The sequence below is a fragment of the Arachis stenosperma genome, chromosome 5 (genome assembly GCF_014773155.1).
Source record: "Arachis stenosperma cultivar V10309 chromosome 5, arast.V10309.gnm1.PFL2, whole genome shotgun sequence".
Lineage (NCBI taxonomy): Eukaryota > Viridiplantae > Streptophyta > Magnoliopsida > Fabales > Fabaceae > Arachis > Arachis stenosperma.
This window is the reverse complement of record NC_080381.1, coordinates 34,404,301-34,420,684: the sequence shown is the minus strand read 5'-3', so window position 1 is coordinate 34,420,684 and position 16,384 is coordinate 34,404,301. Positions and strand designations below refer to the sequence as shown.

The window sequence follows — 16,384 nt, the reverse complement described above, 5'->3', positions numbered from 1 at the left end:
AGTGTACTGGGTCGTCCAAGTAATAACCTTACGTGAGTAAGGGTCGAATCCACAGAGATTGTTGGTATGAAGCAAGCTATGGTCACCTTGCAGATCTCAGTTAGGGAGATTAAAATTGGATTATGGGTTTAAATAAAATAGAAATAAGTTAATAAAAAGGGATAGAAATACTTATGTAGATTCATAGGTGGGAATTTCAGATAAGCGGAATGGAGATGCTGTAGAGCTCTCGGACGCCTGCCTTCCTACTGCTCCTACTCAATCCTTCTTACTTCCTTTCCATGGCAAGCTTTGTATAGGGGTTCACCATCAACTGTGGCTACTTTCATTCCTCACGGGGAAATATCCTGTGCGGCTGTCACTCGCACAGCTAACCAGTCTGGAGGCATCACCCATGGTTGATAGCTACATCCCATCCTCGCAGTGAAAGCTAATGCTCACGCACTCTGTCACAGTACGGCCAATCACCGGTTGGTTCCCTCCCCTACTGGAATAGAATCCCTCTTTTGCGTTTGTCACTAACGCCCAGCAGGTTACAGGTTTGAAGCACGTCACAGTCATTCATGAACGGAATCCTACTCGGAATACCACAGACAAGGTGAGACTTTCCGGATTCCCAGGATCCTACTCGGAACACCACAGACAAGGTTGGACTTTCCGGATCCAGACAAATGCCGCCATCTATCTAGCTTATACCACGGAGATTCTGTTGGAGAATCTAAGAGATACACATTCAAGCCTTGATGCAGGTAGAACGTAAGTGGTTGTCAATCACGCGCGTTCATGAGTGAGAATAATAATGAGGGTTATCTAACTCATCATCATTCATCATGTTCTTGAGTATGAATGAATATCTTGGAATAAGAATAAGATAGAGAATTGAATAAAAGAAAATAGAACTTCATTAATCTTTGAGGTACAGCAGAGCTCCACACCCTTAATCTATGGTGTGCAGAAACTCCACCGTTGAAAATACATAAGTGAAAGAAGGTTCAGGCATGGCCGAATGGCCAGCCCTCTCCATGATCAAGTGACCGAATGATAAAAGACTTAGAGTGGTCAAAAGATGTCTAATATAATAGATAGATGTCCTATATATACTAGACTAGCTACTAGGGTTTACATGAGTAAGTAATTGATGCATAAATCCACTTCCGGGGCCCACTTGGTGTATGCTTGGACTGAGCTTGATCTATCCACGAGCTGAGGCTTCTCTTGGAGTTGAATTTCGAGTTATGATGTGCTTTGGGCGTTCAACTCCGGATCATGACGTTTTTCTGGCGTTTAACTCCAGAAAGGAGCGTGTACTTGGCGTTCAACGCCAAGTTGCGTCGTCATTCTTCGAATAAAGTATGGACTATTATATATTGCTGGAAAGCCCTGGATGTCTACTTTCCAACGCCGTTGAGAGCGCGCCATTTGGAGGTCTGTAGCTCCAAAAAATCCATTTCGAGTGCAGGGAGGTCAGAATCCAACAGCATCAGCAGTCCTTTTGTCAGCCTTTTTCAGAGTTTTGCTCAAATCCCTCAATTTCAGTCAGAATTTACCTGAAATCACAGAAAAACACACAAACTCATAGTAAAGTCCAGAAATGTGAATTTAACATAAAAACTAATGAAAACATCCCTAAAAGTAGCTTAAACTCATTAAAAACTATGTAAAAACAATGCCAAAAAGCGTATAAATTATCCGCTCATCAGTAATCTTTTACCACTTCTTCCTATTTCTTCTCTTCGGCCAAAGGTGACATTAATATTCTCAACTTGTGAAAGGATTTCATTGCCAGATAATGTTCTTGGTGGAAGCCTTGTTTCTTCTCTTCCATTAAATTGAACGGTGTTTAATCTAAACTTGTGTCTCTGATCCAGAAAGCGACGATGACCCATAAAACAATACTTTTTGCTGTGATTGAGACGAAGAGGGATGTTATCGAAGTTGCAAGACGGGCAAGCAAGTCCTGTGTATGTATTCCATCCAGAAAGAGTCCCTAACCCAGGAAAGTCACTAATTGTCCACAATAAAGCTGCGTGCAACTTAAAGACTTCTTGTGTTAAAGCATCATATGCATCGCAACCCTCAACCCATAACTCCTTTAACTCTTTTATTAGAGGTTGCAAATAAACATCGATGTTATTTCCTGGCATTTTCTTGCCAGGAATTATCATTGAAATTATGAATAATGTCGATTTCATACACGTCCATGGAGGAGTATTATACGGAATGAGAATGACAGGCCAAATACTATGATTTGCACTCAAAGTTCCATGTGGATTGAAGCCATCGGTAGCTAATGCAAGACGCACATTTCGTGGATCGGATGCAAAGTTGGAGTGCTCCAAATCAAACCTTTTCCAGGCCTCAAAGTCTCTTGGATGTCTCATTGCGTTATCCTTATTCTCAGCTGTAGCATGCCATCGCATATCAGCAGCAGTCTTTGACGAGTAGAACAATCTTTTCAATCGAGATTTTAAAGGAAAGTAACGAAGAACTTTTGTTGGATGCTTCTTCTTTTTGTTACCAATAATACTCGATGCCTCAGCTGGACCTTTTTTCTGATATGTCTTCCATCTAGACCTATTACAGACCTTACATGTCTCCCTGTTCTCATCTTCGCCCCAATACAACATACAATTGTTTGGGCAAGCATGTATCTTTGTGCAATCCAAACTGAGTTTAGAAATGATCTTTTTTGCCTCATAAAAAGAACTTGGAATCCTTGCATATTCGAATGCGTCACTCAATAGTTCTAAAATCATCTTCATGGACTTGTTGGTCATACCACAAAGGGATTTAATATGGAATAACTTCAATAGAAAAGATAACTTCGAGTATCTCGTACACCCTTCATATAACGGCTCTTCTCCATCCTTAAGCAGCTCGCTAAACCCTTTCGCTTCAAGAGTTGCATGAGATTCACTAGGATCCAATCTTTGCGCACCACCATCGATGACTTCATTTGCTATGACGGGTGGTCCATTTCTGATGTTCCCACCAACTCCTAGACCTTCACTAATCAAGTTTCGAATTGAATCAACCTCGACCATAGGATGCTGCTCGTCGGCCATAGAATTTTGTTGTAAGTCTGAAGAAATACTAATTGAGACGTTGCTAGTTTCTCCTATCGAGCGCTCTCCATGATAAAACCAAAATGTATATCCTATTGGGAATTGTGTACAAATCAAATGATCGTACACCTCGTCCCTTGTTAGCCACTTCTTAAAAGCACATGCATTACATGGACATATGATTGTTCCATCGGCAGAATGATGTGCAAAAGCAAACTCAATAAATCTCGACACACCTTGTGCATACTCAAGAGAATTTCGTGGTCTCTTAATCCACGATTTATCCAGAACTTCCATAGCTTTAAAGTGTTTTGTTCTGGTTTAAAGCCATGTGCACTATTTAGTAACAAGTATGTAAATATATATTTTTTTTTAAAATACTAATCTACCAACCATAGGGAAAGAGATGTTACTTACTTGTTTTTCAAAAAAAATCAGCAGATAAGTAAAATGGAATAGGTAGGTATGTTACTTCCAAACAAAACAGCCTTCACTGAGAAAGAAAAATAATAAAATAAGAATTAGAATTAGAATCAGAAAAATGAATTAACATGGATGAAAGATAGTAGCTATGTAGGTTGGCAAAAACCACAAGAGGTTGGCTTGTTATCCTGCCAAACGCACCTCAAAAATACAATTCCAAAAACCAGCTCAAATCATAGTTTTCCCCTGCCCCCTCCCCCTCTCTTAAAATAATAAAAACTGGATATCATTGCATGCATTTACTGCTCTTACAGGTTGGAATAAATATTCTGTTACTTAGCAAATAACTATATATATCTGCAAATAACTATATAATGATTCAAGCCTTTTGGACCTCTAAATGTGTGTGCATGTGTTCTGTTTCTAATCAAAGAAAAGCATGTAAAGTAATAATAAAAAAATCAGGTTAACTTATTCTTTATCTTGCACTTAGTTCCAATTCCTTCTCTTGGGTTGTTTTAGTTGTCAATTAGTTTAAATCCTGAAATCTTCCATAAAACCTTTTTGGTTTCAGTCGAAGACAGCAGCAGATGCATATGTGCTTTATGACATCAATAAAAAATAGAAGCAATCATTTTTCATCCATGTACATGAATCTCTTGTCTTTGCCATTTATCAAGTTTTTAACTCTTGATGGTAGTATAAATTATTATCTTAAAGGCCATGTTTGTTTAAATTGTCCATGTTTTCTTTTAGATTTAATTTTCAGAAATAGAGAAGGGGTAAACTAGAAAAGGGATAAACTAAAGAATATCAATTGTCGCTTGTTACATGAACAGTGGACCCCTTGCCTATTGTTGCATGTGCTAATACTTTCAAAAACTTGCCAAATCATGTTTATGTCATTGTGTTTATTAGATTCAACAATTATAATGGTGGGTGCACACACTTACTTCCCTTGAATAAGTAGCAAACAAAAGAGGTCAAGAAACAAATAAACATTCATATCAACTAATCAAATCTTTGTCAAAATATTTTTTTAAATATTTGAAAATGTTTCATTAATAAGAACGGCATTATTAGCTAAACTTTAATAATAATCAATAAAGAAATAGATAAATAAATAGCACGCAACAAACTTAACTAACTTACCTTCCAGAGATGAGCTGTAAGAACCTCAAAGGTTGAGAATGGAAGAAATCCTATCTTGATGCACTACAACAAAAAGTTTTACCAAAGTTTTACCAAGTATAGACGAGACAAACACAAAGGGGTAGTAGCTATTTACTTGATTGATAGGAGAATTAGTAAATAGCATTTTATTGGTTACTTGCATGTGTTCAGTGGTGGAATAGGAATAATATAATCTATACTTTTAGTATTGGCACTTGGCAGTAGCTATTTGACTATATAAATATGAATACATCAGAAAACAGGGCTAGCATTCATAATAAACTAAATAATCCATTTTTTAACTTTAATTATCAATAATCATCAACAAAATTAGACAAATCTTAAAATACTAATAATTATTACCTGTGCCAAAGTTGGATATGACTCAATTTGGCTTCCTTTGCTAAGAATATAAACCAGAGAGGATAACTATTTCAGCTTAAGACCTGCAAAACCCAATTAATCAATTAGTCAAACAAATCAAATACCTCTCTGATATGCATGCGTGGTAGTTTCTTTGGAGTTTTATTATTCCATTGTAGTTAGATTCTACCTGCAATCAGTTTTGGGTCTATTTCTTCTTGTGTTTTGTATCTCAGATTTTGTTTATTTTTTTATTTGTCATGATTATTGTTCTCTGTAGAATTTTTACTTAGCTCACAAATAAACAAACACACCCTCCTTTCTTCTCTTAATTGCTCATTTTACTTCATAATTTAAACCTCAATTGAGAACTAATTTAAACAGATCAAATGATCAAATATGCAACTCCGATCCCAATGATGAATTCAATAATGAAATACACAGATTGCATACAAATTAAATCACATAAAGAAGTATTTCAAGCGCACTACTTCGTCGGACAATTTCCTGTTATTAGTTTCAAGATAGATTGTCTTTTAATCAAGAAATTATTAAGTAATAAGTATGAATTCCTCTTTACAGTTTATATCAAATAAACCCCTAAATTCCTAATAGTAGAGAAAGAGACAGAGTAACCTTAAATTGCAGAAATTTGCACTTCCAGGAGAGAAATTCGTGCGTTCTCACAGTGATGAACAAGAAGGAGAAACAACAATGGGTTATCAGTGATTATTAACTAGAAGAAGTATAAAATTGAATCGAAAAAGAACAAAGGAAAACACAATTAGCTTACCAGAGATAGGAATAAATCCGTATACTTTTGCTAAGCCATGATTCCTTGCAGATTTTCGTTCTGCACGAAGAGGATTTATTCACTGGAATTGGGGTTCTGGGCGCCAAGCTAGGTTTTGGAAAAATGAAGAACTGAGGTAATGGCAGATAGTGGGTAGTGGAGCTAGCGAGAAGTGCGAACGAAAGAGAAATTAGGCGGTTTAAGCATAGAATGGCGCGAATTCCATGAACCGCCGTGGAGTGAAAACGATGGCCGCCGCCGGATTTGTTTTTTAGAGGCGGGTTGCTATCAACCGCGGGTATGTGAACTTGGGGTAGCAGCGACGGCGGTTCTAATTGACCGCTCCCCTTATATAGCCGCTGAAATTAGGTTTCCTTGTAGTGCATATTCAGGGTTCACTCCGAGTAACGTCGGGTTGCGGGTAGACAACCGATGCATGAGCTCATGGCCTGTGCTAGGAACATGCATGCATCATCTTATTTGCCCATATATATTTCTTGTGAATTAATCACTACTATTTCCTGCTTGTCTATGCTAACTACTTGTTATATGTATATTTGTGCCTTAAGTCTCTGTGCTTGTTCTTTTTCTGTTTCGCGACAACTTAGAGACAAAGACCCTATGTTCCCCTTTTACTTTGCTGAGAACTCTAGGTTCTCACCTTTCTTTCCTTTCTTTTCCCCTCCCTAGATGGGTTCGACAGACGAGTCTGTTGAGTTTTCGGTTTCGGTTCATCGCCCATGTTTCGACCCCAGCATGTCGTACGTATTCACTCTAGCTGAAGACCATTCCGGAGACTAGCTGACTTTTTTGCTCTTTTTGGTGATCTTAGTATTACTTTTCTCTCACTTTTGTAGTACTTTTAGAGGGGTAGGACATCTTAGTAGTTCGGTTCCAGTTTAGGAAACTCGTGTGAGGGTTGGGACTGACTTCTTTTGTATCTGTACATATAACTTGGTGTAGTACTCGCTATTTTGATACTTGGCATGTATCCTCAAACTTAACTTATGTTTATATATGTATATATGTATATATACTCTGTTATCATGTGCTTTTCGGTAATATGACTTTAAGTATTGTTCTTGCAAGTAACTATATGACGTTTCACGAGAAATAGTTTATTCACGATTCAACCGGTAAAGGCTTATATTAAAATCCGGGTCTAGAGCCAAGTAGGTTCTTATGACAAGTAACACCTGAGCATTTGGCATTGGTCATGACATATCGAAGGTTGGGGTGTTACAGGTATCATTATGGCTACGTCATCAACTTAAAGGCCACGTAGACTTCTGTCGTTAGTGGTCAACAAGTTTGACTAATGTAACATCCCGTTACCCTAAGCCTTACCTCTAGCTGTAAAGCTAAGGATAACAAAGTACCACGACAGTTCTAATTCTTATAATATAGTATATATTCAAGAATTTATATAACTAGAAACCCGATGAAGGAATAAAGCTCAAAGTCGCATAAAGCAGAATTACAAAAACGTGAAGCATTCACACACGAGACGATAACAAAACGCGTAGGTACAGACAGAAAAAGACATAACATATATACGACCTTGTAGATAGCTCCAGGATACACAAGGTAATAATTAAATTAAACAAGATATATGTAAAAATATGATATAGAAAAAGAGGACTAGTCACAGGCTGCGGAGTTTAAGCCGGCTAGTCAAAGTGAATACAAGAGAGTTTTTAAGTTTAAAACATCAACAACCTATCTCTCAAAATTTTCAGAAATAAAGCCTCTAAGGCAACAAAGTCTAAAATAGAAAGGTGAGAGAAAGTACTATAACAAGTAATCAAAATACAAAAGAGTGCATAAGATCCTCTGCTCTGTCACCATCTCGCAACTCATTGAGGTGGGTTTCGACCTGCATCTGAAAAATAACATATGGTATGAGAACCGGCGGTTCTCAGTATGGTAACAGTGCCCAATACATAAGATATAAGGTTTTAGGACACCAAAGGCAATCCTAGAACTTCACATCACAGATATTCAAGCTTAATAAGAATAAATAACTTAAACCATAAACCATAAATAGGGTTATCTAAACATAGGGAATTTCTAACTAATATCAAACCACACCGCTGTATCCCATAACCTTCGCCAACCTAACCTCCGTGTGATCCCATCGTCACTGCCTTCTGATCCTCCTCAACACCAGACAAACACAAGTATATGTAAACAAGTAATTCACAGGTAATATACATATACAACAAGTAAAACAGGAAGCAAGTAAGCATATTATACATTTAGGCAAACTGCAAGTAATCAAAGCAAATAAGCACATAAGAGATGCATATGATGAATGCCTATCCTATTGGCTCGTGATATCACTTGTCAGTTGGTGCACGAAATTGCAATAACACTTTTGCAATCCCGCACAACTAACCAGCAAGTGCACTGGGTCGTCCAAGTAATACCTTGCGTGAGCAAGGGTCGATCCCACGGAGATTGTCGGCTTGAAGCAAGCTATGGTTATTTTGTAAATCTTAGTCAGGATATCAGAAATTATCAGGATTGATTGTAAAAAGCAAAAGAACATGTAATGGTTACTTGTACTGCAGTAATGGAGAATGGGTTGAGGTTTGGAGATGCTCCATCTTCTGAATCTCTGCTTTCCTACTGTCTTCTTCATCAAACACGCATGTCTCCTTCCATGGCAAGCTCGTGTAGGGTCTCACTGTTGTCAGCAGCTACCTCCCATCCGCGCAGTGAAAGCTAATGCAAAGCACTCTGTCACAGTGCCGCCAATCACCGGTTTGGTTCCCTCCCCTACCGGAATAGAATCACTCTTTTGCGTCTGTCACTAACGCCCAGTAGGTTACAGGTTTGAAGCACATCACAGTCATTCAATCATTGAATCCTACTCAGAATACCACAGACAAGGTTTAGACCTTCCGGATTCTCTTGAATGCTGCCATCAGGTCCTGCCTATACCACGAAGATTCCGATTAAAGAACCCAAGAGATAACTACTCAATCTAAGATAGAACAGAGGTGCTTGTCAGGCACGTGTTCATGGTTGAGAATGATGATGATTGTCACGGATCATCACATTCATCCGGATTAAGAACAAGTGTTATCTTAGAACGGAAGCAAGCATGATTGAATAAGAAACAGTAGTAATTGCATTAATCCATCAAGACACAGCAGAGCTCCTCACCCCCAACCATGGGGTTTAGAGGCTCATACTGTGGAAAGAACGTGTATGAAATGTTATGAGGTCATAAGGTTTTGATTACAATGTCAAAAGGTCCTATAAGTAGTAAACTAGTATCCTAAGGTTTACAGAAATGAGTAAATGACAGAAAAATCCACTTCCGGGCCCACTTGGTGTGTGCTTGGGCTGAGCATTGAAGCTTTTATGTGTAGAGACGTTTTCTGGGGTTAAACGCCAGTTCTCATGCCAGTTTGGGCGTTTAACTCCAACTTTTAATCCAGTTCCGGCGTTTAACGCTGGAATTTCTGAGGCCGGATTGCTACGCGGGTTTGGGCCATCAAATCTTGGACAAAGTATGGACTATTATATATTGCTGGAAAGCCCAGGATGTCTACTTTCCAACGCCGTTGAGAGCGCGCCAATTGGGCTTCTGTAGCTCCAGAAAATCCACTTCGAGTGCAGGGAGGTCAGAATCCAACAGCATCTGCAGTCCTTTTCAGTCTCTGGATCAGATTTTTGCTCAGGACCCTCAATTTCAGTCAGAAAATACCTGAAATCACAGAAAAACACACAAACTCATAGTAAAGTCCAGAAAAGTGAATTTTAATTAAAAACTAATAAAAATATACTAAAAACTAACTAAAAGATACTAAAAACATACTAAAAACAATGCCAAAAAGCATACAAATTATCCGCTCATCACAACACCAAACTTAAATTGTTGCTTGTCCCCAAGCAACTGAAAATCAAAATAGGATAAAAAGAAGAGAATATACTATAGATTCCAAAATATCAAAGAAACACAGCTCCAATTAGATGAGCGGGACTAGTAGCTTTTTGCCTCCGAACAGTTTTGGCATCTCACTCTATCCTTTGAAGTTCAGAATGATTGGCATCTATAAGAACTCAGAACTCAGATAGTGTTATTGATTCTCTTAGTGAAGTACATTGATTCTTGAACATAGCCAGTGTATGAGTCTTGGCTGTGGCCCAAAGCACTCTGTCTTCCAGTATTACCACCGGATACATACATGCCACAGACACATAATTGGGTGAACCTTTTTAGATTGTGACTCAGCTTTGCTAAAGTCCCCAATTAGAGGTGTCCAGGGTTCTTAAGCACACTCTTGTTGCTTTGGATCACAACTCTATTTCCTTCTCTTTTTTTTTTTCTTTTCTTTTCTTTTTCTTTTTCTTTCCCTTTTTTTTTCGAAAAAAATTTTTTTTTTTTTTTTTCACTGCTTTTCTTGCTTCAAGAATCAATTTGATGATTTTTCAGATCCTCAATAACAGTTCTCTTTCTCCTCATTCTTTCAAGAGCCAACAATTTTAACATTCTTAAAACAACAAATTCAAAAGACATATGCACTGTTCAAGCATTCATTCAGAAAACAAAAAGTATTGCCACCACATCAAACTAATTCAACTAGTTTCAGAGATAAATTTCGGAATCCTGTACTTCTTGTTCTTTTGTGATTAAAGCATTTTTCTTTTAAGAGAGGTGATGGATTCATAGGACATTCATAGCTTTAAGGCATAAACTTTATTAATTTTATTAATTAAGAACAAGACTCAATTATAGATATAAGATGAGACTAAAATAAAGGAAAGAGATAAAAAAAACGAAAAACAGAGGCCTCTAATGATAGAGGTTTCACAGAGTTAGGACTCAACAACCTTGATTTTGAGAAGTGGATGCTCCCCCAGCTTGAGAGGAGAGCTTTTGGCGTTTCAGTTCCTTGATATCACGCCCCTGCTTCTCTTGTTCCTTCAGCAATTTGCAGATCATGCAGTTCTGATTCTGCTGTTCTTCCTTCAGTTGCTCCATAGTCTCTTGCAGCTTGTTGATGGATGCTTCTAGGCTGGCCCAGTAGCCAATTTCAGGGAATTCAGGGAGGAACTCACGCGCCCTCCTTTTGATGGAGTTGTCTTGCACTTGTCCTTCCATTGACTTCTTGGTGATTGGGTGTTCAATGGGTATGAACTCATCTACTCCCATCTTTACCCCAGCCTCTTTACAGAGCAAGGAGATCAAGCTTGGGTAAGCCAGCTTGGCTTCAGTGGAATTCTTGTTTGCAATTGTGTAGATCTCACAAGCAATCACATGATGCACCTCCACTGCTTTTCCAAGCATAATACAGTGAATCATCACTGCTCTCTTGATGGTGACCTCAGAACGGTTGCTAGTGGGCAATATGGAACGCCCAATAAAGTCTAGCCAACCTCTTGCAATTGGCTTGAGGTCTCCCCTCTTGAGTTGGTTTGGGACACCCTTAGAATTGGTTATCCACTTAGTTCCAGGGAGGCATATGTCCTCTAGAACTTGATCCAACCCCTTATCTACTCTCACCATCCTCCTATTGAAGGAATCAGGATCATCTTGTAGTTGAGGTAACTTGAAGATTTCTCTTATTTTGTCCAGATGGAAGTACATAACTTTCCCTCTGACCATGGTTCTGTGGGTAGGAAAAGCGGTTCCAGTCATTCTTTGCTTATCTGTGAGCCACAGATTTGAGTAGAATTCCTGAACCATGTTCCTTCCAACCTTTGTCTCAGGATTGGTCAGAACTTCCCAACCTCTGTTTCGAATTTGCTCTTGGATCTCCGGATATTCATCTTTTTTCAGATCAAATTTAACTTCCGGGATCACTGACCTCAGTCCCATTATTTTGTGATAATGGTCCTCATGTTCTTTGGTTAAGAACTTCTCTTCATTCCAAAGATTCTTTGGATTGGTCTCTTTCCTTCCTCTTGAGTTGGTTTGTTTTCCCTTGGGAGCCATGATATTGATGAATCTTGGCTTAGTGATCACGGAAAAGCACACCAAACTTAGAGGTTTTGCTTGTCCTCAAGCAAAAAGAAAAGAAATAAGAGAAGAGAGAGAGAGAGGGAGAGAAAATTCGAATGGTGTGAGGAAGGAGGGGTGAGGAACGTTCATTTATAGAGTGGGGGGAGGAGAATTTCGAAAACAAAGAGAGATTTGAAAGGAAATTTGAAAAGATATGAAAGATTTTTGAGAAAAGGGTGAGTTTTTGAAGAAGAATTGGGATTATTTTGAAATAGATTTGAAAAGATTGTTTTGATTTTTGAAGATTTGAAAGTGTATAATGAATGATTGAAGTGTGATTTTGTAGAAAAGTATGGGTGAGAAAAGGAAAGTTTGAAAAAATCTGAGTTGAAAACAAAAATGTGGTCCCCCCACCAAGCTGGCGTTAAACGCCCAGAATGGCACCCATTCTGGCGTTTAACGCCCATTTGTTGCCCCTTTTGGGCGTTTATCGCCCAGCCAGGTACCCTGGCTGGCGTTAAACGCCAGAAAACCTTCCTCACTGGGCGTTTTTCTGAACGCCCAGTGATGCTGCACACCTGGCGTTAAACGCCCAGAATGGTGCCCATTCTGGCGTTTAACGCCCAGAATGGTACCATTACTGGCGTTAAACGCCCAGAATGGTGCCCATTCTGGCGTTTAACGCCCAAAATGCCTCTTACTGGCGTTTTTTTCGCCAGTAAGCTCATTTTCTCTGCTTTTTGAGCTGAATCCTTCTGTAACTCTGTGAATTCCTTCATTTTTGACACTTGCCTCTGTAAGAACTAATCGTACAACTTCCTAATGACTGGGTTGCCTCCCAGCAAGCGCTTCTTTACTGTCTTTAGCTGGACTTTCACTGAGAATCACTCAAGTCTCAGTTTTGAGCATTCCTGCTCAAAATTTCCTTCAAGATAGTGTTTGATCCTCTGTCCATTAACAATGAACTTACTGTCAGAATCAATATCCTGAAGCTCAACATACCCATATGGTGACACTTTTGTAATCACATATGGACCCCTCCACCGGGATTTGAGTTTTCCTGGAAACAGTCTGAGCCTAGAGTTGAAGAGCAGAACTTTTTGTCCTGGTTCAAAGACTCTGGTTGACAATCTCTTGTCATGCCACTTCTTTGCCTTTTCCTTATAGATCTTAGCATTTTCAAAGGCATTGAGTCTGAACTCCTCTAGCTCATTTAGCTGGAGCAGTCTTTTCTCACCAGCTAACTGTGCATCCATGTTTAGGAATCTGGTTGCCCAGTAGGCTTTATGTTCCAGTTTCACAGGCAAATGGCAGGCCTTTCCATACACCAATTGGTATGGAGAGGTGCCTATAGGAGTCTTGAATGCTGTTCTGTATGCCCACAGAGCATCATCCAAGCTCTTTGCCCAATCCTTTCTTCGGGACATCACAGTCCGTTCCAGGATTCTTTTTAGCTCTCTGTTAGAGACTTCAGCTTGCCCATTTGTCTGTGGATGATACGGAGTTGCCACTTTATGGCTGATTCCATATCTAACCATAGCAGAGTATAGCTGTTTATTGCAGAAATGAGTACCCCCATCACTGATTAGTACTCTAGGGACGCCAAACCTGCTGAAAATGTTTTTCTGGAGGAATTTCAGCACGGTTTTGGTATCATTAGTGGGTGTAGCAATTGCTTCTACCCACTTAGATACATAGTCCACTGCCACCAGAATGTAAGTGTTTGAGTATGATGGTGGGAATGGCCCCATGAAGTCAATTCCCCATACATCAAACAGCTCTATCTCTAATATCCCTTGTTGAGGCATGGCATATCCGTGAGGCAGGTTACCAGCTCTTTGGCAACTGTCACAGTTACGCACAAACTCTCGGGAATCTTTATAGAGAGTAGGCCAGTAGAAGCCGCACTGGAGAACTTTAGTGGCTGTTCGCTCACTTCCAAAGTGTCCTCCATACTGTGATCCATGGCAGTGCCATAGGATCCTTTGTGCTTCTTCTCTGGGTATACACCTGCGGATCACTCCGTCAGCACATCTCTTAAAGAGATATGGTTCATCCCAAAGGTAGTACTTGGCATCTGAAATTAGTTTCTTTCTTTGCACATGACTGTACTCCTTGGGTATGAACCTCACAGCTTTATAATTTGCAATGTCTGCAAACCATGGAGCTTCCTGGATGGCAAAGAGTTGCTCATCTGGGAAAGTCTCAGAGATCTCAGTAGAAGGGAGGGACGCCCCAGCTACTGGCTCTATTCTGGACAGATGATCAGCTACTTGGTTCTCTGTCCCTTTTCTGTCTCTTATTTCTATATCAAACTCTTGCAGAAGTAACACCCATCTGATAAGCCTGGGTTTGAATCCTGCTTTGTGAGTAAGTATTTAAGAGCAGCATGGTCAGTGTACACAATCACCTTTGATCCCACTAAGTAGGATCTAAACTTGTCAATGGCATAGACCACTGCAAGTAATTCTTTTTCTGTGGTTGTGTAATTCTTCTGTGCATCATTTAGAACACGGCTGGCATAATAAATGACATGCAGAAGTTTGTTATGCCTCTGTCCCAACACTGCACCAATGGCATGATCACTGGCATCACACATTAATTCAAATGGTAATGCCCAATCTGGTGCAGAGATGACTGGTGCTGTGACCAGCTTAGCTTTCAGGGTCTCAAATGCCTGCAAACACTGTGTGTCAAACACAAATGGTGTGTCAGCAGCTAGCAGGTTACTCAGAGGTTTAGCAATTTTCGAAAAATCCTTGATAAACCTTCTGTAGAATCCTGCATGCCCCAGAAAGCTTCTGATTGCCTTAACATTGGCAGGTGGTGGTAATTTTTCAATTACTTCCACCTTTGCCTTATCCACCTCTATTCCCCTGCTTGAAATTTTGTGCCCAAGGACAATTCCTTCAGTCACCATAAAGTGACATTTCTCCCAGTTTAAAACCAGGTTAGTCTCTTGGCATCTTTTCAGGACAAGTGATAGGTGGTTAAGACAGGAGCTAAATGAGTCTCCATATACTGAAAAGTCATCCATGAAGACTTCCAGAAATTTCTCTACCATATCTGAGAAGATAGAGAGCATGCACCTCTGAAAGGTTGCAGGTGCATTGCACAGACCAAAAGGCATCCTCCTGTAGGCAAACACGCCTGAAGGGCAGGTGAATGCTGTTTTCTCTTGGTCCTGGGGATCCACTGCAATTTGGTTATAGCCTGAATAGCCATCCAAAAAGCAGTAATAGTCATGACCAGCTAGTCTTTCTAGCATTTGGTCTATGAATGGTAAAGGAAAATGATCCTTTCTGGTGGCTGTATTGAGCCTTCTGTAGTCAATACACATACGCCACCCTGTGACTGTCCTTGTAGGAACCAGTTCATTTTTTTCATTATGAACCACTGTCATGCCTCCCTTTTTGGGAACAACTTGGACAGGGCTCACCCATGGGCTGTCAGAAATAGGATAAATAATCCCAGCCTCCAGTAATTTAGTGACCTCTTTCTGCACCACCTCCTTCATGGCAGGATTTAGCCTCCTCTGTGGTTGGACCACTGGTTTGGCATTATCCTCCAACAGGATCTTGTGCATGCATCTAGCTGGGCTAATGCCCTTAAGATCACTTATGGACCACCCAAGAGCTGTCTTGTGTGTCCTTAGCACTTTAATCAGTGCTTCCTCTTCCTGTGAATTTAAGGCAGAGCTTATAATCACTGGAAAAGTGTCACTCTCTCCCAGAAATGCATATTTCAGGGATGATGGTAGTGGTTTGAGTTCAGGCTTAGGAGGCTTATCTTCCTCCTGAGGAATTTTCGAAAATTCCTTTGCCTCTTCTGGCTCTTCCTGATCAGTTGGAGCATCTTTGAAGATGTCCTCAAGCTCTGATTCTAGGCTTTCAGCCATATTGATCTCTTCTACCAGAGAGTCAATAATGTCAGCGCCCATGCAGTCCTCTGGTGTGTCTGGATGCTGCATAGCTTTTACAGCATTCAACTTGAACTCATCCTCATTGACTCTCAAGGTTACTTCCCCCTTTTGTACATCAATGAGAGTTCGTCCAGTTGCTAGGAAAGGTCTTCCTAGAATGAGAGTTGCACTTTTGTGCTCCTCCATTTCCAGCACCACAAAGTCAGTTGGAAAGGCAAATGGCCCAACCTTGACAATCATGTCCTCTATTATGCCTGATGGGTGTTTAATGGAGCCATCAGCAAGTTGGAGGCATATCCTGGTTGGTTTGGCTTCTCCAATCAACCCAAGCTTTCTGATAGTGGATGCAGGTATTAAGTTAATACTTGCTCCAAGATCACATAAGGCTACCTTGGTGTAAGTGCCTTCCAATGTGCATGGTATCAGAAAGCTTCCAGGATCTTGAAGCTTTTCTGGTAAGCTTTTTAGAATGACTGCACTGCATTCTTCAGTGAGAAATACTTTTCAGTTTCTCTCCAATCCTTCTTATGACTTAAGATCTCTTTCATGAACTTAGCATAAGAGGGTATTTGCTCAAGTGCCTCTGCAAAAGGAATCTTTATTTCAAGAGTCCTTAAATAGTCTGCAAAGCGGGCAAATTGCTTATCCTGTTCCGCTTTGCGGAGTTTCTGAGGATAAGGCATCTTGGC

General features: G+C 39.9%; 1 protein-coding gene across 1 annotated transcript; it reads right to left on the bottom strand.

Moving 5' to 3' along the window:
• Positions 1-1,685: 1,685 nt before the first annotated feature.
• Positions 1,686-3,362, bottom strand: LOC130980687 (uncharacterized). Its single transcript, XM_057904342.1, has one exon. It carries the CDS (start codon positions 3,360-3,362, stop codon positions 1,686-1,688), a length of 1,677 nt encoding a protein of 558 aa, XP_057760325.1.
• Positions 3,363-16,384: the final 13,022 nt, after the last annotated feature.